Here is a 27,421-nt window from a genome sequence, read left to right on the forward strand (position 1 = left end):
TGGTCTGAGGTGTTTAAGAATGTAGACAGTGTTTAAGAGCATAGGAAGTGTTTATAAGAGAGTGGGAAAGGTTAACAAGAGAGTGAGAAAGGTTTATAAGAGTGTGGGAAGGTTTATAAAGCCTTAAAATATGTATAAATAATAAAATAAATATAGGTCGCTACTTCACGGATTTTCACCTATCGCGGGGGGCTCTGGAACGTAACCCCCACGATAGGTGAGGGATTACTGTACAACCTTTTGTTTGCCACTGTGTTTTTGGTTGAAGGCTCCACCTTGCTTATAAATATTGATGAGTTACCATAAAGTGTTAGAATGCATAGAAATATTCATGTTTTTGCCAGCATGTTAGTTCATCCACTACATGGCAGAATACTGTCCCGGGAATTATTTGGGCACAACACTGTAAAGCAGATCTTTAAACTTCATCCTAAGTCTGACTCAGGCTTAAATAGAATTTCAAGCCCAAGTCACCCATATGGTTAATGCAAAAGAGGTTAATATTAATCAAGAGCAGAAAGTTATTGTTTTGAACAGAGTTTCCAATGTCTGGTAAACTTTGTCCTTCATTTTTAAATAAGTACAGGAAACATCTGCACCTAGAAGGAGAATTGTGCTTGAAGTTATCAAAACTGCCATGAAGCAGGCTCAGTTTTCCTATTGACCTGTAAACATTTCTGAGTTATCTTCCTCCTGTTGTAACCTTTTTACTTTACATCAAAATACACAACTGCTTATATTAAAAATAATTAGCATTTGGAGTATATTAAAAAAAGACACACAACGACATAAAAGATCCTTATATGATGCTCTCCAAGTGCTATATTGGGGGTGAGTTTTAAAAAAATCTCCTTTAATTGTTCCTGTTATAAGAGTTCAGTAGTTTACAAGAATTTCAGTAGTTTATAAAAATGGTAATACTTTACAATATTTCAATTCCTGGAGGTGGTACATCAAGAAAAAAGGTGTCGGACGCCTGACCTAGAGGTATCATGTGACTTTTGATCATATTAGTATCAACAGTTTGCTACAGTCAGGCATTTGTCTTTATTAATATTTTTCTATTATTCAAAATCACACTGTATGACTATAGTTGGCAAAAACTAAGATATAAAATCATATTCTGCTTTGCAATATTGCTTTGTATTAGTGGGGGGTACTGACCAAATGTCACAATATTTTGGGGGCTTTAGCTTACAAAGGTTTGGCAACCCCAATTTACTTTTACCCCTGGAAAAACAAGCCTAAAACATTGAATTTTTTCAACAAGAATGAATGTTATTATGTAAACCAAAAACATGTACTGTAATTAAAAAAAAATCAACATAAATACAGTAGGAAAGGTATGTCTAGTGTCCACTGCTGTACTGATGAAGATTTAGTGCACGTCCTCCGTGTAATATGTTTTGAAATGGTTACCAACACACATCCTGATGTTGCAATCGGGACAGTAGGAGAGTATTTCTTTGCACAATTTTCTTTGAATATTTTTTCTGTTTTTGCGTATGATTTGTTAGAATGTCAGTGCCTGATCTGCACTATTGATGTGCCCCTTGTGTTATTGTAGGCTACCACAGTGCCAGGCTTAGTGACTTCCACATTTTTGCTAACATGAACACTGACAGTTGTTGCATTGTGTACATTGCTTAGGAGGCTAACATCTATTTTGTCCTTCCACTTAATAACAATCATTTAACCTTTTTGCCATGTTGAAGCTTCATGCCACCAAATTCACCAGGCATATCATGGTGGTTCAATCATACAGTGCTGCATGCATCTGTTTCACTGTATCTATCAACATCCGATGACCAATTCACACACTGTCATCACTATCACTTGATTTAACTAATGGTTCAGGTTCAGTTTGTTCTAAAACTGGCTTTACATTTTTTGGTTTTCATGCCATGCTACTGCCCCACTGGTCAGTACTGTTGAGTTATCATGGAATAGCAAAACACTCAGAAATATTCCTAATTTTTTAATAGTATAATGTAATTTTATCCACTAGAGGATGGCAGAATCCTGTCCCAGGTGCTGTTTGGACTTAACACTGTACATGCAAACAATACAGCTATCCCAGAGAGACAGTCAAGCTTAACCGCACTTGCATAGAATCCCAAGCCATAGAGACGCTTAGGGTTAACATCGAGAAGCTTACATATTAATGTGTGAAATATTATACTCATTTAATTTTTATAAATTTTATTTTAATTAAAACACATACTGTAACACACAATTCAATCAAAAATACATTTGTGTGAGAAAATACAGAAGAACCATTGTGTTCCAAAAAAAATCATCAAGCTAAAAGGAAAACACACAATCTGTTTGATCTTTTGACTGAAATGTGCTAAACTTAATTAAACGGGATTTACAAGGTCAGTAAAACTATGATGCTGTCTCATTTAATACCAGATGGCAACAACGTATTTCTACTTCTTTTTCACCACAGCAGTTGTTGCTTAATACATCATTTAAAACGTCAGTTAATTTCAGTGTTCTGATGAACTGTCTTGGCTTGCATGTCATTGTAAATGGACACAGCAAGTAACCTCCAGAGTTGAAAACTTCTACATTCTGACCATGCAGCAGTCCCTTGCGTATATTGTAAATCCCTAATTTTCTTAGACATTGCTGTGAGTTAAATATTTATTCCCTTAGTTTTCAGACTTCACCCCTTTGATTTTCATGATGACATTTTCTCCATACTCTCCTCTTATCTTTATCTTGCACTTCCCTCTTCTTTGCTTTGGTTAGGTTAGGGCTTTAGGGGACACCTCAGCAGTTACTAAACCTTTGTGCTTTTGTAGTAACGATAATCCTTCTAAGAAAGTCATGAATTGATCCATACTGTCCATACTGTACATTGTAAATGCTTCAACCAGTAGAAAAAAGCCAGACATTCAGTTTTCATGATGAAAGTGAAAGTAACAGGACAAGTTTTGGCAGTAGAAAGACAGCTAGGTCTCTTTTCTTTTTGCATCACGAGGCATAATTTTAAAATAATGGTAAGCAGCCTTTATGTGCACAATAAAAAAATCAAATTCAAAATACAATTTCATCTTCCCAACTCCTAAGTACATGCATGGAAAAACCACCTTTTGAGTCACTCAGCCTTAAAGACGAAGAAGGATGATTAGGTTGTATTTGGTGTTGTCTTAAAATATTCGTTTGGTGAAATTAAGGACATTCCTCTTAACCAGCTGTGCAACCTGATGTGCTCAACATTTAACTTCATGAAGAACCAGTAATGATCAGAAGGCCATTTCTTCATAACTGGATGTCTGAAGAAAGAAAAATCACATATAAATGGTATAGTACTGTTATCATTATGTCAGATTTAGCTTTAGGTTCATGTCAGAAGATTTAGACATGACACGTGCATACTTTAATGCAGTGTGAGTTTAGACCTGATTTGGGTACGATTCTACTCCTGGAGAGTTGTAATCTTTTACTTTACACCAAAATGTATTTCAACAACTTGTAATTATGCAGAAGATATAGACTTTTTATGAAGTGCCTGTGAACATTTTCCATGTTCTCCTCGAGCCTACATGCATTGCATGTGTACTTTGGTTTTCTTGCCTCATTTTCTTACCTCAGATACTAAGCTAGGTGGAAGTGTGGATTGGGTAGTATTAGTCAAATCATTACAAAGGGACCTGGACGGAATTAAGACCTTGGCAAATCTGTCACAGATTACATTTAATGTAATTAAAAATTAAGTATTACAAGTAGGAAGTGAAAATGTTAGATTTGAATACATAATGAGAGGTCTGAAACTTTAAAGTTCACCTTATGAGAAGGATCTAACAGCCATTAGGGACTCAAGACACTGAGCTATCAAGAAGGCTAATAAGATTTTACAGTAGGTTATATAGTACAATTTGTGGAGTATCAGCCAAGAAAGGTTATGCTTAGGTTATACAAAGTACTAATGAGTCTTTATAACTTCTTTTTGATTGGATATCAAAGGCATGCATCTCACCACTTGTGTGTCATCTCTTGCCAAAAACCTAGGCCTGATTTTTCACTCAACCAATAATTTTGGCAAACAAATTAGTTCAGTTGTTAAAAGTAGTTTTTACCAGTTGAGAGTTATTTCTAGAATTAAATTCATTTTGTCATATCAGGATCTGGAAAGCTTCATTCATAACATCACAATTGCGACCACTAGCACTGACAGGGCTGGCTATGAGGACTGTGCTGGTCCCCATTGGTCTGGCAACCGTGATGAAAGTGGCTTCATATTGCTTGACTTTGCAAAAGGTCAGTGGCTGTGGATCACTGGATCCTGGTTCCTGCACCCTCAGCCGCATTGTTGGACTTGGTACTCCATTGCTGGTGGTGCGGTGAAGGAGATTGATCACATCCTTGTGTGCAGATGCTGGAGGCTCCTACAGAAGTGCAAGATCAACAGAAGTGCCCAGTTTGTGAATTCTGACCAGAGACATGTTGTTGCTACTCTGAAGATCCAGCTTAGGTCTAATAGGCTACCCCCTATTAGGAAAATGAGGCTGGACTAGACTCCAAGATTAGGCTGTTTCTAATGAGTCTGCACGCAGTTTGTGTGAGGAACTTGCAGACTTGGGTGCGACTGGTAATCTTAATATGATGTGGGAAGTCTTCCATGACAAGACCCTGAAAGTTGCTGAGTGTTGCGTTGGTGTTGCCAGTGTTCCCTGAAGGAGGTGTTTCATTTTATAGGGCACCATGGATATCATCGAGAGGAGTTGCAGTGCACAACTTTATGGCAACTCCGGTCTGTACCGGGAACTGAGAAGGATGGCTGCGAGGGCAATGAGGGCAGATAAGAAGGCATTTGTTAGAGGAATCTATGAGCAAGTGACATACCATCTATGATCTAGTTACCCACATCCTGCTTACAGAGGAATCAAAGCATTACACCCCTCTGAATCTGTTCCTTGTAGAGTTGCAGGCAGGGCAGTATGACGATGAGGGTTTGCTGCATGCTCCCATCGTTCGTCCGGGAGCCCTTGAACCCTTCACCGTCGGTAATGTTACCGATGAGCTTGTTTGGCAGTGAGGCATAACAAATGGAGCAAGGGGATAGTGTAATAGTGCAAAAGTGCTTTTATTTAAAACAACAACAAAACAGTATCCAAATTAAATAAAGTGCAGTGCTTTCAAAATCCTTCAATAAATAAATAATCCTATAAAATTGAAACGTGGAGGTAAAAACCAATAAATAGAAAAAACAACAATCCTTTAAAACGAGGTTAAAATAATGCTGGAAGCAGACCCTTTAAAATCACAAGCCTGGTGTCTTTTACCTGGAGGCTCCCCTGCTTCTCCCATATGGGCTTCTCAACAGGAGAGTCGCCCTATCAGCAGCTGACCTCTGCCTATTTCTGCTGGTCGGTTCACCTCACCGATCCCTGGCTCCGGTAGGCTCCACCAAACAGCAACTTGGGATCCCCAACGACCAGGGCTCTCACGCTGGGGAATCCACGTCCCAAGTCCCGAATACCCGCTGCCTTCTCGGCCTTACGTGGCCAGCCGTCCCTCTTCACTGGTCACTCCAGCTCCTTGTTCGCTCAGCTGGAGTGACCGCTTCCTTCTGCCCCACTGAGTTTCGGCCAAACACTTCTGCTAGGGCTCACAGTCCAGCTGCCTGAGAGCACACGCTCGTTCTCTCGCTCACACCGGTTCTCGCTCCATACTGCTTCCTGCTTTCTTCCACACTCCTGCAACCTCCGTTGTCTTTTCTCTTTACTTTTTTTCTCCCCTAGCCCCCTTGTGCTTCTATTTAAGAAGAGTACGTGGCAGCTGTGGCAATCAGCAGCTCCTGGGAACAATTACGGATACGGGCCATCTCTCACCTGTGCACTTAGGCGAGAAATGCCCACATCACAAACTCCCCAAGACCTGCTTCTCTCAGTTTACTTCTCTGTCATGATGCTAATGTAACCTGTGTGTGTGTGCGAGACCATCAATTATGTTGTCTGTTTTTTTTTTTTTCAGAATTCACTGTCTTAATCTTCTTTATTTATTTATCTGGTTTGTACAATGCTATATACTGTATACACTGCCATTCTTTATTATATTCTGTAAATGCCTTGAGCATGGGAAAGGCGCTATATAAATAAAATGTATTATTATTATTATTATTATTAACCATGCCCGCTCGCTAAGCTGCGAGTGCGGTGATTATTTATTTAAAACTGGCCTTCCTGATGGGAGCTGTGGACCCGCAACACCACAGGCAGGTGATGGAATGGTCCTTACAGATGACACTGCAATTGTGACCCACTGGGCTTGCTATATTGAGCAGCTGTTTAAAGCTGATCCTCCGGCAAGGACGTTGGACATCTCTGGGTTGATTATCCAATTAGCTGTGAACCACCCAATCTCACTGAGATTGCACAGGTGTTGAACCAGCTGAGGGTAGGGACAGCTGCAGGGATCTGTGGTATCCAAGATGAACTTCTCCAGGTTGGTGGTAAGGCTGTCGTCCTTGCATTGCAAGCATCATTCCAACTGACTGGAAAACAGGACTTATCATCCCTATCTGGAAAGGGAAGGGTGATTGCCTGGTTTGCGGTAACTACAGGGGGATAACACTGCTCTCAGTGCTGGGTAAAGTCCTTGCTAGGGTCATCCTCAATAGGATTCGTGATCACTTGTTCACCTACCAGTGACTGGAACAGTCTTGGTTTACGCCTAAGAAGTCAACAATCGACCACATCCTGGCACTGACGCTTCTCATGGAGCACATATGCAAATATTGCCAGAATTTCTTTGCAGCCTTTGTCGATTTTTGTAAAGCGTTTGACTCAGTTGATTGAGTTGCCCTGTGGGACATTCTGAGACTTTGCGGGATCCCCCTGAAAATGCTGGATATCATGGCCTGCATGTACACTGGTACTGTAAATACTGTGCAGATTGGAGACAAAACCTCTGCATTTTTCCTAATTGATTCTTTGGTTCATCAAAGGTGTATTCTTGCTCCTATTCTGTTCATTGCTTGCATGGACCGGTTGTTGGGCAGGGTTGTGGGGTCCAGCAGCTGTGGGGCATCTGTTGGTGAAGAAAGATTCAATGATTTTGACTTTGCCAATGATGCTGTGATGTTCACTGAGACAATGGAGGCTCTGATTGGGGTGCTCGAGAGACTGAGCGAGGAGTCTGAGTGTCTAGGCTGGTGAGTGTGCTGGATAAAAACCAAGAGTTAGGCCTTTAATGACCTCTTGGGCACAGAAATCGTCAGTGTGTCTGTTTGCGGAGAGAATATCGACCTTGTCGAGAGGTTTACTTACCTTAGCAGTGACATTCTTGTCTCTGGTGACTCTTCCTATGAAGTCAGCAGACAAATTGGTAGAGCATGGGGGCTCATGAGGTCACTGGAAAGGGGTGTGCAGTACTCCTGGTATCTTTGCAAAAGGAGGAAGGTACAAGTCTTTAGAGTCCTGGTGCTTCCTGTTTTGTTATACGGTTGTGAGACTTGGATGCTATCCAGTGACGTGGGATGAAGACTGGACTCCTTCAGGAATGTGTCTCTTCAGAGAATCAAAAGGTACTGCAGGTTTCACTTTGTGGTGAATGAGCGGTAGCTCACAGAGTCCCAAATGAGGCACATTATCTGGATTGTGAGTGAGCGTCAGATACAGCACTGTGGCCATGTGGCGTGATTCCTCGAGGGTGATCTGGCTGACAGGGTCTTCGTTGTTAAGGACCAGAGTTGCTGGACCAGGCCAAGGGGATGCCCACATAACACCTGGCTGTGGCAGATAGATGGTCATTTCTGGAGGGTGGGACTGGAGCATGTGTCTGCCAGGGTAGTTCCTAACCAGGATCCAGAGCTGTTTCATTATGTGGTTGGTGTGGCAGCGTGCTGTACCAATGCATGCTCCCCAACCTGACCTGACCTGACTTGGACTATTGTGAGTATTTGTATCTTGGTCACCCACAGTCACTACTTGGTCATTTAGAAATTGTTCAGAATACTGCTGTACGTGTTTTGACTGGAATTAAAAGAAGTGCGAAATTACTCCAGTCCATTCAGTACAGAATTCAATATAAAGTAATATTAATTGTTTTTAAAGCTTAAAATGAGATGGTCCCACATTATATGTATTTCAGATCTTCTCTGCTCTTATTTATCTCTCAGGTCTCTTAGATCTTCAACCAAACAAACCCTGCATGTGCCACAGACACGTATAAAACAAAAAAGTGACTGAGCATTGTCTGCTGCATTTCCATGGTTGTGGAAAAGTTTTTAGGTTGATTTTAGGTGTGCCTCCACCATTTTTGTTTTAAAATCTAGATTTAAGACTTATTTGTACACTCAAGCCTTTTTAGACTGCTAATAAATATGTTAGACATTTTCTAGGTAATGTTTCAATATGTTTATTACTATTATTATTATTATTACTATTGTTAATAGTAGTAGTATGTACAGAACTTTGGTCAGTGAAAGCTATGTTAAAATGTGGTTTATAAATAACTTTTGCTTACTTACTCACTCACTAGTGTGGCTTCATCTGGACTACTGGGTACAGGTTTGGTCTCCATATTTCAAAAATGACATAGCAGTGCTGGACAAAAGCGACCACACTGAGTCTAGGACTGAGAGGTATGAGCTATGAAAATAGACTGAAGGAGCTGAACATTTTCTTTTTAAATGAGATTGAGAGGTGACATGATTGAAGTGTTTTAAATTATGAAGGGATTTAGTACATTTTGGAGGATCCCAGCTGTTATTTTAAAACGAGTTCTTCAAAAGACAGGGACACAGATGTAACTTGTTAAGGGAAAAGCACATACAAACACTAAAACATTTTTCTTTACAGACAGAAACATAAACACATGGAATAAATTACCATGTAGTGTTATAAACAGCAGGACTTTGGGACCTTCAGCATTTGACTTGTAAGGTTGAGAGGAAACAGAAAAACAATGGAACCAGGAGATGAAATGTAGTCTAAGACATAAATGTGCCAAAATGATGTTAATATACAGTAAATACTAAAGTCTGAACAGGAACCAAAATCAAAAGGGAAAGCTACAAGATCAAAACCCTGAGTTTAAAAATGAACACTCACAAGTTCTTTGTTTTTACCTAAATCACAGTGTCATGATTTGGTATGATTTTGGGTCCTAAAAGGCCGCTGGTGTTTATTTCCATTGTTAGGTCCGCTTTTAACGTTGCTAGGGGAGTGTCCTCTGAGGTCAGGACTTGCATGTAATTGATGTGACGGGATAAAAGGACAGTTATGAGTGCAAATCCTTATCTGATCTGTGGATACCAAATCACTGAAGTATTCAAGGTTTTGTTTTTGTGCTCTTTTCTTGCATGTACTTGGTTTTGACCCTCTTGTTCTCTCCACCATGATTTTTGTCTCTCATACTTGATTTTGGTTTCGTTTCGCTTTATATCCTGTTGTTTGTCTTGTTTTTTACACACATCTCCTGTGTTTTGCTCAAAAGTTTATCTGTCCGTTCTCTGACAGAACACAAAGATACTGAATGTGCATGTGCACCTGTGCAGTGTTTCATGTACTACCAGGTACCACCCCCTCCTGGTGATCTTCCTCATGCACTGGCATGATGATGATGTGCTCTGTCACTGCTAGATCATGCTGTCTAAACTCTCCCAAGGCTTTGCTCAGGCTGCCTTATCCCATCTTTTCCTGTCTGCATAGCTTTTTTCCCACTGGAACATGCACCTTACTATCTTTAGATACAGTAGAAATGAATTGCCATACCTGGAAAGCAGAGCTTCTTTAGCATATTCAACTTCCTCTCCCTCTACTGGTACCATTTTACCCATCAAGGTCACTTTGTTACATTTCAGGTCTTCTAGGTCTTTTGCATCTTCTCTATAAAATAAAGAAGTGGTGCCACTGATATTTCACAGGAAAGGTTTACAATTTGTATGGCTGGTTTATTGCAGGTTTTCAAAATGGCAAACATTATGCTATCCTTGCTTTTTTACAAATTAAATTACTTACGTTTCTAAAATAGTAAAATCTACACATTCACACAAGTCTGAAAAGGAGAGGTGAGTGGAGTGACTTTAGCTACACAAGTCAGAGTAAAAATAAAGCTAATATGCTACTTTATAAAACAGCCAATAAATATCTAGTTTTAGCATATTTTTAATAGTGTAAAAATGAATTTGTTCTCAGCAGTGTGTACTTGGATAAACCAAAATAGATGGCTGTAAGCATATCTATATCTGTTCTTTCAATTCCTGAGCCTACTTATTCTAGCAATATCAGGTGACAGGCTGGAACCAACCTTGTATGGGGTCCCATCTCAAACCCATGCTCATCCAATTTAAAGTCAGATATTTTCTTTTTTTATTGGACTCATTAGTCTTTCATCATCAAACAATACTGTCACTTATTTCCTGCCTCCACCATTGTGATGGTAACCTTTGTTTTGAAAATTTAGAATTTTAAAAGCTAAAAGCTCAAGCCTTGGATCGAAGTCAACATTTTTTAAAAGGTCTTACAAAGTCCTAAGTGCACGTGCCAAATTCAATGAAATTCTAAGCAGTGGTTTGGCTGTTGTTCGTATCAGCTTTAAAAAGCCATGAACTGTGAATGCTCGAAGCAGAATCACCTAATCAGCTCTTAAGACTAATGAGTGCAAGTTCTCCACAAAATTTCATAAGAGCCATTCCATTCATTCTTCACTTACATAGTCTACAAAATGTTCACCACAAACTAATGGACATACAGTACATATTTCCAAAAATGCTCAAAATATGTCTTAGGGATATCATTTTTTTTCTGTGTTAAAAAGCGAAAGTCATTTTTTTCATTAAAACAATACTTTATTTATATATGAAATATGGAGAAATTAAACATTTAATTTAGTCAGAACCCCTTTATTGAACATTTTAGCTTAACTATACCATGTGATGACCACTTTTTGCTCTTATGGTGTGAATTCAAATTAAAGTAACAAGAGGTGTTTTGTTGTCAAATCCCCCTATAGTAACTGTCTCCTAGGAAAAGGTCACTTAGGAGTGTAGAGAATAAAAGATAGCACTACATAACATGAGATTAAGGATAAAATGATGGCAACCAGTTAAACACTTCAAAAAGAACAGGGCCAGGTGCCTGCCGAATGACAAGAATCCACAAATGTGGCTCCAGGCAAAAGCTGAGGGTTACATAAACATTAAATGAAATCAAACACATCCCATTGTATTCAAATATCCTTTCGTCAAATATGCTGCCTGGTTAAGGTTACTTCTTGTTTAGGGTGAAATGCTATAGTAATCACCTCTAATACATATCTTACAGGCTTTCCAAACAGACAAAGTCATAAATTAGGAAAGGCTGACTTAAAATGTTGTTCCAGAGTTTCTCATTGCTCTGCTTGTATATACATTTCAGCCAAAATTACACCCTAACTCAGCTCATTGCAGACTGGCTGTTATATTTTCTCTTCGAACATTTCATCTTTTAAAGTACTAGTTTATACTTTCTGAATGCCTAATGGCATTAACCCCTAAAGCTAACACTACATAAGATGATCAGCATGCTGTATTTTAGTAAATAAAACAAGTACAATAAAGAGCCATACTCTGTTTTGCTCTCTGATGTGCTTGTTAATTCCTCTTTTTGGGCGTCTTTACTAAACCTTCACTAATAATTTGCAGTTGGTTATTTTTAAAGACCTCCCTACAGTCTTGCTGTTGTCGTACCTAAATCTACAGGGTATGTTAAAGCACTTTGGTACACACATGAATGCAATGACATAATTTTTTAATATTTTTTTAATAATTTTTTGCATTTATATAGCGCTTTTCTCACTACTCAAAGCGCTTAGCAATTGCAGGTTAAGGGCCTTGCTGAAGGGCCCAACAGAGCAGACTCCCTTTTGGCATTTACAGGATTCGAACCGGCAACCTTCCGATTGCCAGTGCATATTCCTAGCCTCAGAGCGACTCAGCATTTTATCAACTTATTCTGTGAAACTTAATTTAACATTAAATGTATGTTTTTGTATGGTACAATTAATTGATTATTGAATCTATTTTTATACCACAATATTTTGCCGGGATTGGCTGTAGCTTCCTAAGACCCTAAAATTGGACTAAGATGGTTCAGTAAATGGATGGATGGACTAATTATTTCGAAAACAGAAAGGTATCACCTGGGGTGACAATTTGTCTACATGTCATTTAGTTTACATCACTTTATTTAGACTAAATTATCTCAAATTAAGAACAGACATGCTAAATACAGTATCCATAATTGCAAATGTACTCCTCACACACAAATGATAAATGCAATCCTAATTAGTCTAAATGTCGGCCAGATCTGACATGGGTGCAAATTCACTACCACTTGCAGTTTTGAAGGACATTTCATGTCATTTATGCCCAAGTTTTGTCTTTGCCTTTAAAAAGCCATTTTGAGCAAAAAAGAGCAAAACATCAGCACAAAAATATGAGAGTTAAAGTGCTTGTGTGGGTCCCAAAAGTCACATGAGATGTAATGTGCATGTAACTGCTATGTGTCCCAAGAAAGCCAAAAGTCTATTTAAACATTGCTTTCAGGTAAAAGCCAAAATTAGTGCTTGATGATGGCAGCATCAAATGAAACCCTACAGTCTGAGGCTCAGCATTGTGTCCTTCAATGCTTAGGACTTTGAACAAGTCATGTTTTTAGAGATTCAGCATAATTGTGTTATCTTACAACAACACCACCACTGTCACATATACAGCTTTAGAATATATGTAACAATTTCAAAAAATGTGCACATTAGAAGCTATTCAAAATGGGTGCAATAATAATACATGAAGTTCACATGTATACTATCTGTGGAAACCCATAATGACTGAACAGTGAAGCTGAAAGTTTTACATTACTTTACACATTCATCTGACTATCCAGCTTTCCATCTAACCATGAATTTTTCTGAGTCTATGTTTTTTTGTTTTTAGTAAAATATTGCAAAAAACTGCAGCTTTCTGAGCGAGGGACCAGATTAGGTCTGCATGCCAGCCCATTTCACGGCACAGTTACCCACTGATCAAGCTAAAAGTACGTAGAGTTGAACTCTAGGGTTTAGGCACCCTTAAGGTAGCCTACTCCGACAGAGGGACAGCATTCAAAGTCCACACAGAAGACATTACTTTCAGGAAATGACAGCATGTTGGTGTGTCAGTGTAATTTTATTATAATGCAGTGTCAAGGTTTGCTTTGCCTGCTTGTGACATCTTGGAAGGGAGCATAGAGAGAACAATAAGAAGAACAAAAGGGAACTCCAGATGACTCAAAGCATTTTCTGCTATCTTTCTGGAGAGGATGCAAATCTAGGCAGGGAGACTACATGTAAGAACATAACCAGAAGTGGAGGAGTAGAAACTACTTTCCATTAAGAACTCCAGGAAATAAAATGTGTGTCCAGTCATATGGTCCAGGAACTTTTGAAACAGTGCAGAGTATGGTTAGCCATCTGGACACCCAGAATGAACTCTGCTGTTAAAATGACAAATTTCACCAAGGACAGAGGGTTCCTGTCCTTGTTAATTAGTACTTATAAACCAAAGTGTTAAAATATGACACTTTGTGCTGATTGATGGAGACCATCGCTGATAGCTGGACTGGTACATATTATTGTTTACTGGCTGTTAATAAATGCATTAACCGTTCCAGGGATAGGTAAATTCATAGCTGTGTGGTTGTCTCATCTTCTTGATGTGTCCCTTTCTGCACAGTAGTAAGAAGATACACACATATATTGTATGTGATCCACAGTTAACATAAACAATCATATCTGCTTGTCTAAATCAGTACATTAGAATTAAACACCACATGGAGGAAAATTAGGACTGTGGCAGTGCATACCTGCAAAAGCATACACTGATTGTTAATGTAAAGAAGGAGAGCAGGAGACAAGTTTATAAATCTTACTTGACTAGTCTAATAATGATATGTTGTATAAGTCTCAGTGTTACAGTAACGCCCACTGTTTATATTGGTAACCATTTGTCATGTGGGCGGTTTACAGGAAGTGACCTTTTAGATTCTTTGACGCACACTCTTTATTTACAGAAAAGCATATTTTCATGTTGGAAAGTAAAAGTGAAGGTCAGAGACATAATGCTGCACTTTTCACTTGGCCTTCAGCAGATGTGCTATACAACAGTTCATCTGGCTATATAGTTAACATGTTGTGTCTTTTACCTTTATAAGATAGAAATAATGCTTATCTTTATGTTAGCGTGCATGTGGATGTTTAGAAAACAATTAAAATTACTAAAACCATTGGTGTATATGCTCTCTATGTATCTTTGTCTATAATACAATGATTTACGCCAATCACACTGAAGGCCTTGTGGTGGACTAGTGCCCTGCCCAGGGTTGGATAGCTTCCAGATGCAGATCTGAACTAAATTTAAGCTAGTCTAAGAATTTTATGTTAGGGTGTATGAAAGTATTCTTTGAATAGAGGTGTCAACAGGTGCACATATGGCAATTCCTGCAAGCTCCAGTCTACTTAATATATCCCATTACATTGTTATCACATATGAGCAAAGTCAAACACCCATTTAACCTTCTTTATAATTGTCATTAGTCTACAACACTATTATAAATTCTTCCAAAACTGTAATGAAAGAAAGTTAATCTATTTCTATTTTGTTTAACCACAAGCAGTCAGTCAGTCATTACCCAACCAGCTATATCCTAACACAGGGTCACGGGGGTCTGCTGGAACACAAGAACAAATCCTGGGCAGGGCGCCAGCCCACCGCAGGGCACACACGCACACACACACACCGAGCACACACTAGGGACAATTTAGGATCGCCAATACATCTAGCCTGCATGTCTTTGGACTGTGGGAGGAAACCCACGCAGACACGGGGAGAACATGCAAACTCCACGCAGGGAGGACCCGGGAAGCGAACCCAGGTCTCCTAACTGCGAGGCAGCAGCGCTACCACTGCGCCACCGTGCCGCCATAACCACAAGCAGTCGGGGGCTATAGAGGTATTTCCAACAAAATGAAACCAGCTGGATGGACCTGTCACTGAAAGAAAAAGCAAATACGTAGAAATTATAAATAATTATAAATAATTTAGCATTAAAGAAAATGTTAATGGTCGATGAGCATAGGACATTGTGGCCAGTGTGTGAATTACCCCACGGTAATCAGTGAGGGAGGGTGTGGGAACAGTGGTCTCATTAGTCCTCATTTGTTGGCTATACAGAAGCACATACAGTGAGTTGTTTATGGTGCATTGTGCTGTGTGAACTATAAAGTAAAGCGAGTGCTTTGATCAGTGTGCCTCCGGCGTCTGTCTGTGTCGGGTTAAGTGCTGGTATAGCGCCATCTATTGTCCCAGTCTATATGGAATGTAAATTTAGCATCTTAACCTGAAGAGTTTTCTATTCTAATTTAATAAATGTCTAAGCGCCTTGAGCATGGGAAAGGTGCTATATAAATAAAAAGTATTATTATTATTATTATTATATAATAAGCATATAAATTGCTATCACCTAGGACAGGGGTCGGCAACCCGCGGCTCTGGAGCCGCATGCGGCTCTTCAGCCTCCTTGTAATGGCTCCTTTTGGCCTTGACAAAAAAAAAAAAAACATGAAAATGAATAACGGCAATTTCTTAATTTAATTTGTATATAATATATGTAATATATATAATGTTTATTTACTACTACTACTGTTATACACTTTAACATCTAATTTTTATTTTTATTTATAATTTGTCAACTAAAATATGCGTCACATCTACGTCTATAGCCCTCGCCTTTACCTGCAGGTGGCTTCTGGAGTGTGCGACCCCTGCACTTAACCATGAATAAATCCCAAAAATGAAAAATCCCAGAAGAGAACAGAGTTTAATTCTGCGTGGACAGAAGCATTTGCCTTCACCGCCAACGACGCTGGCTTACCGGTGTGCTTAATATGTGGCGATAAATTATCGAACAACAAAAAATGTAACGTTGAAAGACATTTTCGAAACAAGCACTCAGCATTCACTGAAAAATACCCAAGTGAAGATGAGCGAAAGAGAGCAATTTCGGAACTGCAACGGAAAGCTGAACAGAGCAAACACACTTTCAAAAAGTGGATCACTTCTCCACAATCAACTACAGCTACTAGTTTTGTGGCAGCTCAAGAGATCGTAAGGAGGGGTAAGCCGTTCACAGACGGAGAATACATGAAAGAATCGTTCATAAAAATATCAGAGCATCTATTCTCTGACTTTAAATGTTTTGGTGTTTGAGCGCATGATGACAGTGTTTGCCAGAGATGTACAGAAAGGTACACTCTCTCACTTCCCCTCCCTGAGAGAGTTCAAAGCAGTGAACATTCACATAAATTGTGATTATTTCCACCGTACAATTATTGCAATGCAAGCTCCATTTAGAGAAAGATTCAGTGAGTTCAGAAAGAAAAAAAACACTCTCTCCTTCCCTGGACATCGACCCATCCCTGCTGAACACATCCGCATTCACAGGAGTAAGTAAGCCCGATCTAGAAATTGAACTGGCCGCATAGCGGATAAAGATTTATGGGTGTCCAAGTTCAAATGCCTGACAGCGGATCTTGAAGTCGCCCGTCAGAAGGCTACTCTCGCTAAAGAGCACAAATGGACTGATATTGAAAACCTCCCCAAACCCGACAAACTTGTTTTCAATACATGGAGTGCCATTCCCGAAACATATATGAACATGAAAAAATATGCATTTGGAGTCCTGCCCATCTTTGGCTCAACATACTTATGTGAGCAAGTTTTCTCAAGAATGAACTTCATAAAGTCCAAATATCTCTCCCACCTCACACATGAGCCTGCAGTCCTGTGTGAAGGTCAAAGTCACATCGTATAGCCCCGACATAGAACAACAACAACATTTATTTATATAGCACATTTTCATACAAAAAGTAGCTCAAAGTGCTAGAGATGATCTGCAGCGAACTTCAGAAATAGAAGTCACATTAAACAGGTGAGAACAATAGCATTTAATAGGCTAATATTTAAAAAAAAAAAAAAAAAAACACATTTATTTCAGACCCGGAGCTGATGTAGGTTTTTTTGTATGTTCAGGTGCTTCAGTTGATTGCTGGCTGAGAGGGAAACCTGAAGAGGATGAGAGCACACTGAAATGGAATTTTATGTTTACTTTTTTAAAGCTGCTAAGCTACAGCTAAATGTTTTATTTATATTAAAGTGGGCTAGTTTTTATTTTAATTTTATACAGGTATAGGAAGGACTCAAATAGGCCTGCAGAGTTCAGTTAAATTTATTTCAAAGTAGGCCTACACATGCACACTGCACTTCTGTTTGTTGTATTCCGTGGTTGTAACATGTAAAATCTAAAAAAAGATTAAAACTTTTAAAAGTTTATAAGCTGTGTTATGTTTTGCGGCTCCAGACTATTTTTCTTTGGAGGAAGAGGGAGCAAAATGGCTCTTTTGATAGTGAAGGTTGCAGACCCCTGACCTAGGATATTAATATTTTTCAATTGATTAAGTGCGTCTTATATGGATATACAATCTGCAAATGAAAACCAAGCCAGCTTATACTTCTGGCCAGCATCCCACAGAACAGCCAGCTTTCATGACACACACTCTTCTGTGCAGGACTGCAGAAGCCACAAACTAGCCATAGCAGTGCTGATGCTTGTTCTAAAAACAGTAAAACCTTTGGATGAAATTTCATCTTTTGTAGCTTTTTCATTATTCTGCATGAGTTTTTCTAAAAATATATCCAAAATTTATGAGCAGAAAACCTTTTTTACGCTTCTTTGTTTTTGAGCAGACTTAGAGTAAATGAAATGTCATTAATGCCACGGGGCAATAGACCAACACTAAATCTCTAATTTATTAAGAGTATGGACAGCAGAAGTAGGTCATTTTCAGGGCTAAAAAAAGAATGCAAACACTCCAAAAATGACCTTCTTCTTGATTCATATTTTAGCCTATCTTCTCACAGGCCCAGTAATGGGCACTGAGTGATTTATAACACCGTAAACTGTTTTAAAATCTATTTTCTCTAATGATTTTGATTTTTGAGGCTTTCCCTGGGTTCCTTAAGGGATAATTAGAAGTTCCCACAATCCCCTCCCTGATCCCACTTATTTTACGTCTTGACTGCAACTGACGAGAACATCTTTCTAAGACAAAAGAGTGAATTCCTACTATAATATTTCTTGGGTGGCAGAAGTTGAAATTGCTAAACAGAAACTGTAGTCTGAGACAAGTGAGGGTCAAAAGCTTGAGTGAACCTAAATTATTAAATGAACCAGAAATCATATTCAAAAGCGCTTAGTCAGAAACTTGATATTCTAAACAAAAGCTTTTATTTTCAATTCTTTCTTTCTTAAATAGCCTGTTGTTAAATAGGATATATTTGATACACCATCAATTGATGCATGCAAACCCTAACACTACAAAGAGAAAGTGTCCTTGAGTGAGAAATAAGTCAAAACACACAGCACGACATCATTAAGAAGGTGACAGAGAAGAAAGAAAATGATTAACAGAAGTAATTAAAAAACTAAATGTGGAAAAACTCAAAAAAGTAAAGTAATACATTTAACCCCTCAAGAATCATAACAGACACATTTTCAGGCACTTGAACGCACTTAGTGATAGTCTGGAACAGTGGGGTAGGTCACCTTGAGGGCTGAGTGTTTTCTCTGCCACATGGTAAGCCATAACAGAAGAAGTGTACATGTGATCCTTTCACAAACCAGTAAAAAATACTTTATGATTTTGAATTATTGAGATTGATTTCTTTACTTGTATTGGACAGAAAGATGTACTCTATACTTTACATTGTTTTGTTTTTTTCCGTAGTCACCTTTCAATGCCAAGTGAAGAAACATGCTTTGTTTTCTTTCTCTTTATGGTCTGTTGAAGCAAAGGTGTTTATTTATAGCTGAATCATAACTTCCTTCTTTGCTAAATGGTGAATATGTTTCAATAATCTATACATTATGTACAATTAGCTACTTATATTTAAGACAGACAAACTAAGAGCAATATTATCTAATGAGCAACTTACAGTACCTGCAGTAATTGCCCTCTGGGTCAGAAAGAGTAAGAGTAGCCATTGGGTTGCTTATCATATCCACGACACTGCTGTCCTTCAATGGGATGTAGAAAAATGGGATTCCTGTGCCATTGTTTGGAAGGCCATCGCTTATGCAGAAAACATTGCCAAGTGGTACGCCTTTGATCTGATGAAAACAGGGAGAGCAGGTTATAGTGTTTTGCAACTCTGTCTCTGAATGGCCAGGTCTAGTGATAAGTTAGCATTTCCGTTAAAGTGTCATCCACTGTTTCTACTTGTCACCATTCGTGACTTTAGACAGTTCAATACTGACCTTTGCTGGGACCTTTGTGGTGGCACCCTTTATGTAAACCACATGTGAGGCAGTAAGGTGGATCAACATTTATGTACACAATACAACTATAATATTTATTAATTTAACATCTCTTTACTCATTTACTGTATATTCAATATGTTCTGCAGCATCTTTTGCATTTAAGGGAACAAAATACAAATAGTAAATCACAATTTAGTCAGGGATAAAATAAATGCAGTAATGCAGATACTGTGTTACCAAAAATTCCTTCAAACTGAACTATTTATCCCCTTCATCTACTCCATTCACACAGCTATACAGTATAACACGAGAACACAGTGTAATGGAGATCCTTACTTATATTAAGATGGCAGAAAACGTTTTGGCGAGTGCCAACATGCTTATTTTTTGAACAGCATTAATGACTTCTTGCCAAATTCTAAAAAAATCTTTAGCCTTCCTTATAAAGAGAATTTACTGTAAGTTTCTAGATTATGGCTGCATTGTATCAGGTAATGTAGAACACAACTGAACACGGTTTAATAGGACACCAGTTCCGTGCTGCCTACTTAGTATACAGTATGCTGTGAAACAATGGTGACTCTCCAGATTAGACCATGCGGAGCTGGAATATAAATCTAAGGGGACCTCACACTGTCTTGTGTGGTGTTGAGGTGTTACCCGTTGCACGGTTGCACTCAGATTCCAAGCTGGGTGGTTCATTGTGTGGTGTGTGTGGCAGTATGCTGCAATCAGCGCATGCTCCTCCTCCTCTACATGGTCAAAATACAAAGTTGAATTTAATAATGTAAAGGTTAACTTGAAAATCTATATAATTTATAAGTTAAAATTAACAGGAATTATTTACCTGGAACACAAGCAGCTTCAGCAACATAAGGTTAGCCAAGTGAGTCAGCGTAAGGCATTGAAGAAGCACCTTAGTGATGTACGGTCCTACACCTTAGCAAACATACCAAATTCTAATAAGCTGTATTATTGTTAAATTACAAGAATTTAGGATGCATGCTTTCAGGAGTTCCAAAAAGTACTTCTGGGATAAGGGTGGCATGGTGGCGCAGTGGGTAGTGCTGCTGCCTCGCAGTAAGGAGACCTGGGTTCATTTCCCGGGTCCTCCCTGTGTGGAGTTTGCATGTTCTCCCTGTGTCTGCGTGGGTTTTCTCCCACAGTCCAAAGACATGCAGGTTAGGTGCATTGGTGATCTTAAATTGTCCTTAGTGTGTGTGTGTGCCCTGCAGTGGGCTGCCGCCCTGCCCAGGATTAGTTCCTGCCTTGCGCCCAGTGTTGGCTGGGATTGGCTCCAGCAGACCCCCGTGACCCTGTGTTAGGATATAGCAGGTTGGAAAATGACTGACTGACTGACATCTGGGATAACTGTGGTTGTTCTTTTTTTTTTTCTTCAACCAACTTCTTGCCTTTAATAAGTTCCCTGTCTCAGTTAAACATCTTTGTGGTAAAATCAGCAGTGTTAAGGTAACATTTTATATATGGAAACAGTTTTTCCATATAAATACTTTAAAGGACTACTTGAATACTTTAAGAGGTAATTTAACACTGATGGCCACCCCAAGAGAGTTTGAAAATGGATCAGTAGATGAACAGATGGGTGTCTGTTTAATGCAGAAATGAATCTGTCTTCATCAATCTGAAATGATTAAGTTAGTTCTTCTTTCCTCCTTTAGCAACGTACTGTAATTAAACCATCCATACAATAAACTCCAAGGTGTAAAAGACAATAATGAAACTCCATCCTTTTCTTTATTAGTTAGTTTATTAGATCCCACATCTAGAAATAAAGAAAATTGGTATGCAAAGGCTATTCAGCCCAGTGTATCTTGTAATTTTCTATTTACCTCAACATTTCCAGAATATAATTGATTGATGATCTGAAGCTCTTCATGGTGCTTTCAACTACACTACCAGGTCACTCAGCACACATCTTAAGTACTGTGCATGTCCTAAAGTCATGTTAATTTTGCGATGTTTGTGATATATTATTACTATTTACTTTGTGATTTGAAAGTCATTTTATGGTTTATTATTATTTTTCGACTTGTAAGTTGTTATACTGCGAATACTTCCATTTTAAGGTAGTTGTTTTTTTTACTTACGTCCATGTTGTGGTTGGCAACACATTGTCTTTGCCATAATTCCAGGAAGTCATGTGATGTGATGTCATAACTTGGAAGGTATTTAATGTGGCAACGCTCTAATCCTGGCATCTAAAATTCTCGATATTCTAAACAATAATTTTGAAATGTTTAGAGTTTGTTTTCTTAAGGATCTTCAGGGCTAGGAGGCTTTATGAGTGTTTCTTTAGACTTTATGATTCTTGGTGATGTTTCTGGCTTGTCATTTTGGTTTCATTTTGAGTTCCAGCTTTTCTGTCCGTTGCTTTGTCTTTTGACCACATTTTTTGCTTTTCCCATCACCTGTTCAATTCCAAATTATTTCCTCTCTGCATTTTCCTATCCATGGGAGAATGGTACAAACTCCATACAGAAAGTGTATAGGCAGGGACCTAAAAACAAGCCTCTGAATCTGTCAGTGATGTTGTGAGATGTCTAAATTACTCAAAAATATTTAAAGTAAGCATGGAAACTGCGCAAGCTAGTAGCCCCATGGTTGATGCACAGAGAGGTCAGGCAGAACTATACCATTGGAGATTACTTCATAATCTGACCACAAAAAACAGTGAAATGTAAATTCTTCGTACTCGCCTTGAGATGATAATTATGGGATTACAGCCGAGTGGCATGGGCCAGGATATCCTCTTTTATAGCTTAAACAGCAATAAATCCTCAGGCTGTCATTTTGGAAGTTGGTTAAAACAGAAAGGCAACTTTTAGTGGTCCCGGGATGGTAACAGTTGTAGAAAAGATGATTTTGTGTAATGAACAAGCAATTTTGTCCTTGGTAGTCACCAGAGCGACATGAATCAGGAAAGCATTGAATGCTGGGACAGACATCAACAGTAAATTGGGGAAACAGATGGAAACCAAGGGAAAAGGTTAAGTGACCCATTAATCATGTCTGGCTAATGCTGCGGTTGTGGTCTAGTGGTTTAATACTGTTTACACTGGCAGTGACTTAGGTCTAACAGAATATGCATTTTGTTTAATTTATTTTGGTTATTTAAAAATTGCTAATTTTTTTACTCCAACTAAAATGTTTTCCCAGCAAATGAATTTCAGGCTTCTACATTTAAGGGTTGGACAGATTATAAATATTTAGAAATCTGTTTGGGAAATAAAAAAAAAAGAAAAGAAAAAAAAATGTCATGTGTATCAGGGCTTGCCTTTTATCACAGACGTTCTATTAAATGGAAAGATGTCTAGAACTCAGTGGCTTGCTACTCCAGGGACCCGAGTTTGATCACTATCTGTGTGGAGTTTGCTCTTTTCTTCCCAGGTCTGCAATGTAGTGCTGGTTAGGTGTGAGTGCCCATCCAGGTCTGAGTCCTATCTGATGTTGCCCATGATCTGAAATGGTTAAAGTGTTTTTAGAATACAAATAGGTACAAGAAAGAAAAAGGTTTAAAGATTTATAGAAGAGAACAAAATTGAGCTGCCAAGCTAACATCAGTTCTAACAATGCAACGAGGCATATTTAGTAAAGTTCTTTTTTAGACTTTACAGTATAATGTCTGCTTAATTTCATTGATTTTCTCAGCCAATTTCTTTCAGGCAGTACAGGTTCACAGGAGGCTGCATCCTATCATGGAAGACTCAGGCGCAAGATAAAAAATCAAAGTAAGATGGAAAGCCAGTCCATCCCTGGCCACACTCACACAAATGCCCTAACAGGTCAATTTAAACCCCTCATTAGCATAACCTGCATTTTTTTGGGATATGAGATGGAATAAAGTACCCCGAGAAAATTCAAGTGAACACATGGAAAATGTGCAAACCTCAAAAAGACAATAAACAAGCTTGGAATTGAGCTCAGGACTCTGGAGCTGCGAGGCCAGCCATGGTTCCACCTAGCCACGCTAGAAATGAAATGAGTGTAAAGTGTTAAAGATTGTTGGAGTGAACTAATTTGCTTTTGCCTTAAACCTTTCCTAAATTTCATAGCTAGACATGTCTCAGCTAACAGACTAAAGAAAGAAACAAGAAAACAATATAGTGAAATCACTGGTCAGCAGAAATGACCTGCCTGATTAATGACAACCTCACCTTTGAAAAATAAGTATTTACAGTGATCTGCTTAGGCAAATGTCTCCCCTTTAACATCCACAGGATCAGCTTGGCACAGCTTCTAGTGCTGGCCATGGTCATTCATCAGCTGGACTAGATAGATAGATAGATAGATAGATAGATAGATAGATAGATAGATAGATAGATAGATAGATAGATAGATAGATAGATAGATAGATAGATAGATAGATAGATAGATAGATAGATAGATACTTTACAGCAAATCCCTCAAGTCAAAAGTGCTGCCTTTCTACTCTAAAACTTTCCATCATAGTTGCATGCAACTCTCATGTCGCCTCATGATTCAGAACCTTCATCCAATCTTACTTGGCCATCGAGTGTTTATCCCTATCACACTGCCAGTGGTTTCCTTTGCTCATGGATGTTACAATTCTGTATTTATCCCTTTATATGTTAAGGTGATGCTTAAATTCAAAGCAATGTATGGCTACAGTTGCTTCAATATTGTAAAAACTGTGACTTGTTCACTAAGCAGAGGACAAGCCTTGATAATTAGAAAGTAAGGCCTCATCCACCTAGGGTCCACGTTGTGTACTTCAGTAGAAGTCTTGGCCTTACATCACAATTACACCTGTTAACTCTGTTTGAAAGTCGTGAAAAGCCACAATATTAGACTTAAAACTCTGAGGTCTGTCACCTTATTTGAGGCATGTGTGTGATGATGTGTCTTTTTGCTTTAATCAACTACAATACTTGCATTAGTCAATTCCACCCAATTTATGAAACTGCTTTATCCATTATAAAGTCATAACCAACTGGAGTCTGCCCCATAGATACCAGGCTGAAGGTCATACAAATCCCAGGATGCCACGGCAGGTCATCACAAGGTACAATGGTCCACACTAGGGCAACAAATAACTTATCCTCTACTGTAGCAGAATGTGCATGGAAGCTCTCCATTTTATTTTCATGCACTTATAATTTGATAGTTGTGCTGGCTGAAAGCATCTAATAAGGAAGTAAAAGAGAAAGATCAAACCCAGATCTAAAACACAATTAAATCATCTTAATAAGTATTAAATCCTTGGTTTCCTAAATTAGTTATTGTACCCCCTTTTATGAAGGAACACTTAGCAGCAATAGTGCATCTCGATTACAGGATATATATAAGCATACACAGCACTGTTACAGTGCCCTTCATAATCTTTGGGACAAAGACACATTTTTCCTTAATTTATCCCTGTGCTCCACAGTGTAAAATTACAAATACAACAATTCAGATGTGATTAAAGCACACAATGCAGACTTTTATTTAAGGGTATTTGCAAAAGTATCAGTCACATCATGTAGAAATGACAATTTTTCTACATCATCCCCTCATTTCAATGCACCATAATGTTTGGGACATAGCAATGGCAGGTTATATTAAAGCTGCTTTATTTAGTACTGTGCTGCGTATTCCTTACATACAATGGCTGCTTGAAGTCTGCAAATCATAGACATCTCCAGGTGCTGAATATCTTCTCTGGTGATGCTCTGCCAAGCCTCGAATGCAGCCATTTTTAGCTCCTGGATGTTTTGGGAGCTTTCCCCTTTATGTTTTCTCTTGGCCATATGGAAGGCATGCTCAATTCAATTCAAATCGGGGAACTGGCTTGACCATTTGAGAATTTTCCATTTTTTTAGATTTGAAAAACTCCTGCATTGCCTTAGCAGTATGTTTGGGATCATTACCTTGTAGGATGAAGTGCCGTCCATTGAGTTTAGAGGCATTTACTAGAACTTGAGCAGAGAACAAGTTTCTATACACCTCAGAATTCATTGTGCAACTGCCATCAGCAGTTCCATCATCAATGAAGGCACAGTAAGTGTGCCAGTACCTGTGGCAGCCATACATGCCCAAGCCATCACACCCCCAACTACCATGTTTAACAGATATTTTGATTTTGTTGTCATTTCTACACGCTGTGACATAAATGTATGCATTAAATGAAAGTGTGTAATGTGCACTTTAATCACATCTGAATTGTCTGATTTGTAATATTAAATTCTGGAGCAGAGATGTAAATCATGGAAAAATGTGTCTTTGTCTTAGACATTATGGAGGGCACTGACAGCACTTTTATATATCCATCTGTTCATTTTTTCCAGTACAGAATTACAGAGAACCAGAATGAGAGTGGGTGCATAGCAAAAACCCACCCTGGACTGGAGACAGAGCAGACACATGCATTGGATCACCTTGAAGTAATCAATCAATATTAAGTGTGTATCTTTAGGTCCAGGTATGCAAGCATGAAAGATATGCTGTCTTCACACTTTGAGAGAGCATCTCAGCCTTATAATGCTTCCTAAAATTTCATTGTCCCATCCATTTTACTAAGTACTTTTGTACTTTATATTCATTGCTGAATTAATGTAGTCCAGTTCAGGCCGGAGGCAGCAGCCACCCTGAATGGGATGCCTGTCTAATGTGGGGCACTCCACACTTACTCAGCTGTTTTCGCGTCACCAATTTATCTAACCAGCTAACCACTGCGCCAAAATGCTGCTCCGCTTATATTTATTTATAAGGCGCATAATACGAGGGGTTTGCAGCACCACTGTGTTTTGTGATCTGCCCTCTCAAATCCCAGCTGGTCTGTCTTGAGTTTGCGTGTTCTCTCCGTGTTAATGTGGCTTTCCTCCCCAATCTCTGTGTGATTACTGCCTCATTACGCGTGGCTGAATTCAATGACATGCTCAGCGATGGACTGGCATCCCGTCCAGTGTTTGACCTTGCCATCAGCACCTACCGTGGCTACACAAGGGTTCACAAAGTGAATGGAAATTAAATACCCGAGAGACACACAGCATCGGCACTGACACGCTTATGTGACAACAGACAGACATATACGATTAGACATTACCGGTTCCTGGGTGGCAGTGGTCGCCAGGACCCCCCAGATGCTGCGGTGCACCAGGGAGCGGGCATTCTGCGCTGTTTCCTCGTGTGGAGGAAGAGGAGGAGGCGGTGGCGGAGGAGTAGGGGAGTCCGTTGCTTTCCCCACCTCCCTCCGGTACGAAAACATCCTGGAGGTGCGGGGGATCGGCTGGGGCTCTCGGGTCCTGGGCGACGCGCTCTTCTCCTCCGAGGTCGGGTACGTCTGCTTCCAGATGTTGCTGGTGTCCTCCTGCAGGAGGGCCGGCAGGGTGTCCTCATTGGAAACGCCGTCCAGCTCCTCTTCCACCTCGTCAGTGACGGCCCACGAGACCGAATTGAGGATCACGTACGGCCCGCCGGGGGACGCGGCGCTGAAGAGAAGCACGAGCAGGCTCGCCAGCGGCAGCGTCGAACTGGCACTCATATTTAAAAACAAACAAACAAATACAGTGTAATATAATAAAATAGCAGACGTGCACCCTAAAATAATCATAAAAAAATCATGCAGAGGATAAAGCAACAGCTGGACTGCTAGTGCCCCCTGCCGGGCCAGTTGGAGAGCCACAGCAGCATCAATGCTTGACGTACTATGGCAGCAGATGTGCAAAAAAGTATATCAATACAATAAAAGAGACATACATGCACATCAGCACAAATAATGGGAGCGACAAATCAGTGGAGTCACACCAGTAAATTACAGGTAGGCGTTTGCCTCCAGTCAAACGAATGTCGATCATCAAGCTAACATGTTGTGGCTAATGAGTTCTTTAAACATCTCATATCCCATCATGCTCAGGGGCTCGTTTAAACTGCTGTTCCCCTTTTGTCAGTCCTTACTGCGGTGAGCGTGGACAGAAGACGAGACCTCCGCATTATCTAAAAGGGGGGCTGAGCGTTCCGGCATGTTTGTCAGAAGGTGAGGAGACACCAGTTTGCTGATGATTCATGAGAGATGCTCAAACTTCGGGGGCACGGGGGTCAGTCGTGAACCAATT

At 39.4% G+C, this 27,421-nt stretch overlaps 2 protein-coding genes across 2 annotated transcripts in view; one reads left to right on the top strand and one right to left on the bottom strand.

Moving 5' to 3' along the window:
* rpl31 (ribosomal protein L31) overlaps positions 1–27,421 on the top strand; it is an 810,223-nt gene that overhangs the window by 412,624 nt on the left and 370,178 nt on the right. The gene's annotated exons all lie outside the window — the stretch shown is intronic.
* creg2 (cellular repressor of E1A-stimulated genes 2) lies at positions 2,293–27,187 on the bottom strand. Its single transcript, XM_028800586.2, has 4 exons — positions 26,413–27,187; positions 19,027–19,196; positions 9,729–9,842; positions 2,293–3,284 (listed from the first exon to the last, which is right to left on the bottom strand). The coding sequence occupies exons 1-4, from the start codon at positions 26,917–26,919 to the stop codon at positions 3,137–3,139; spliced, it is 939 nt and encodes a 312-aa protein (XP_028656419.1). The 5' UTR covers positions 26,920–27,187; the 3' UTR covers positions 2,293–3,136.

The sequence above is a fragment of the Erpetoichthys calabaricus genome, chromosome 4 (genome assembly GCF_900747795.2).
Source record: "Erpetoichthys calabaricus chromosome 4, fErpCal1.3, whole genome shotgun sequence".
Classification (NCBI taxonomy): domain Eukaryota; kingdom Metazoa; phylum Chordata; class Cladistia; order Polypteriformes; family Polypteridae; genus Erpetoichthys; species Erpetoichthys calabaricus.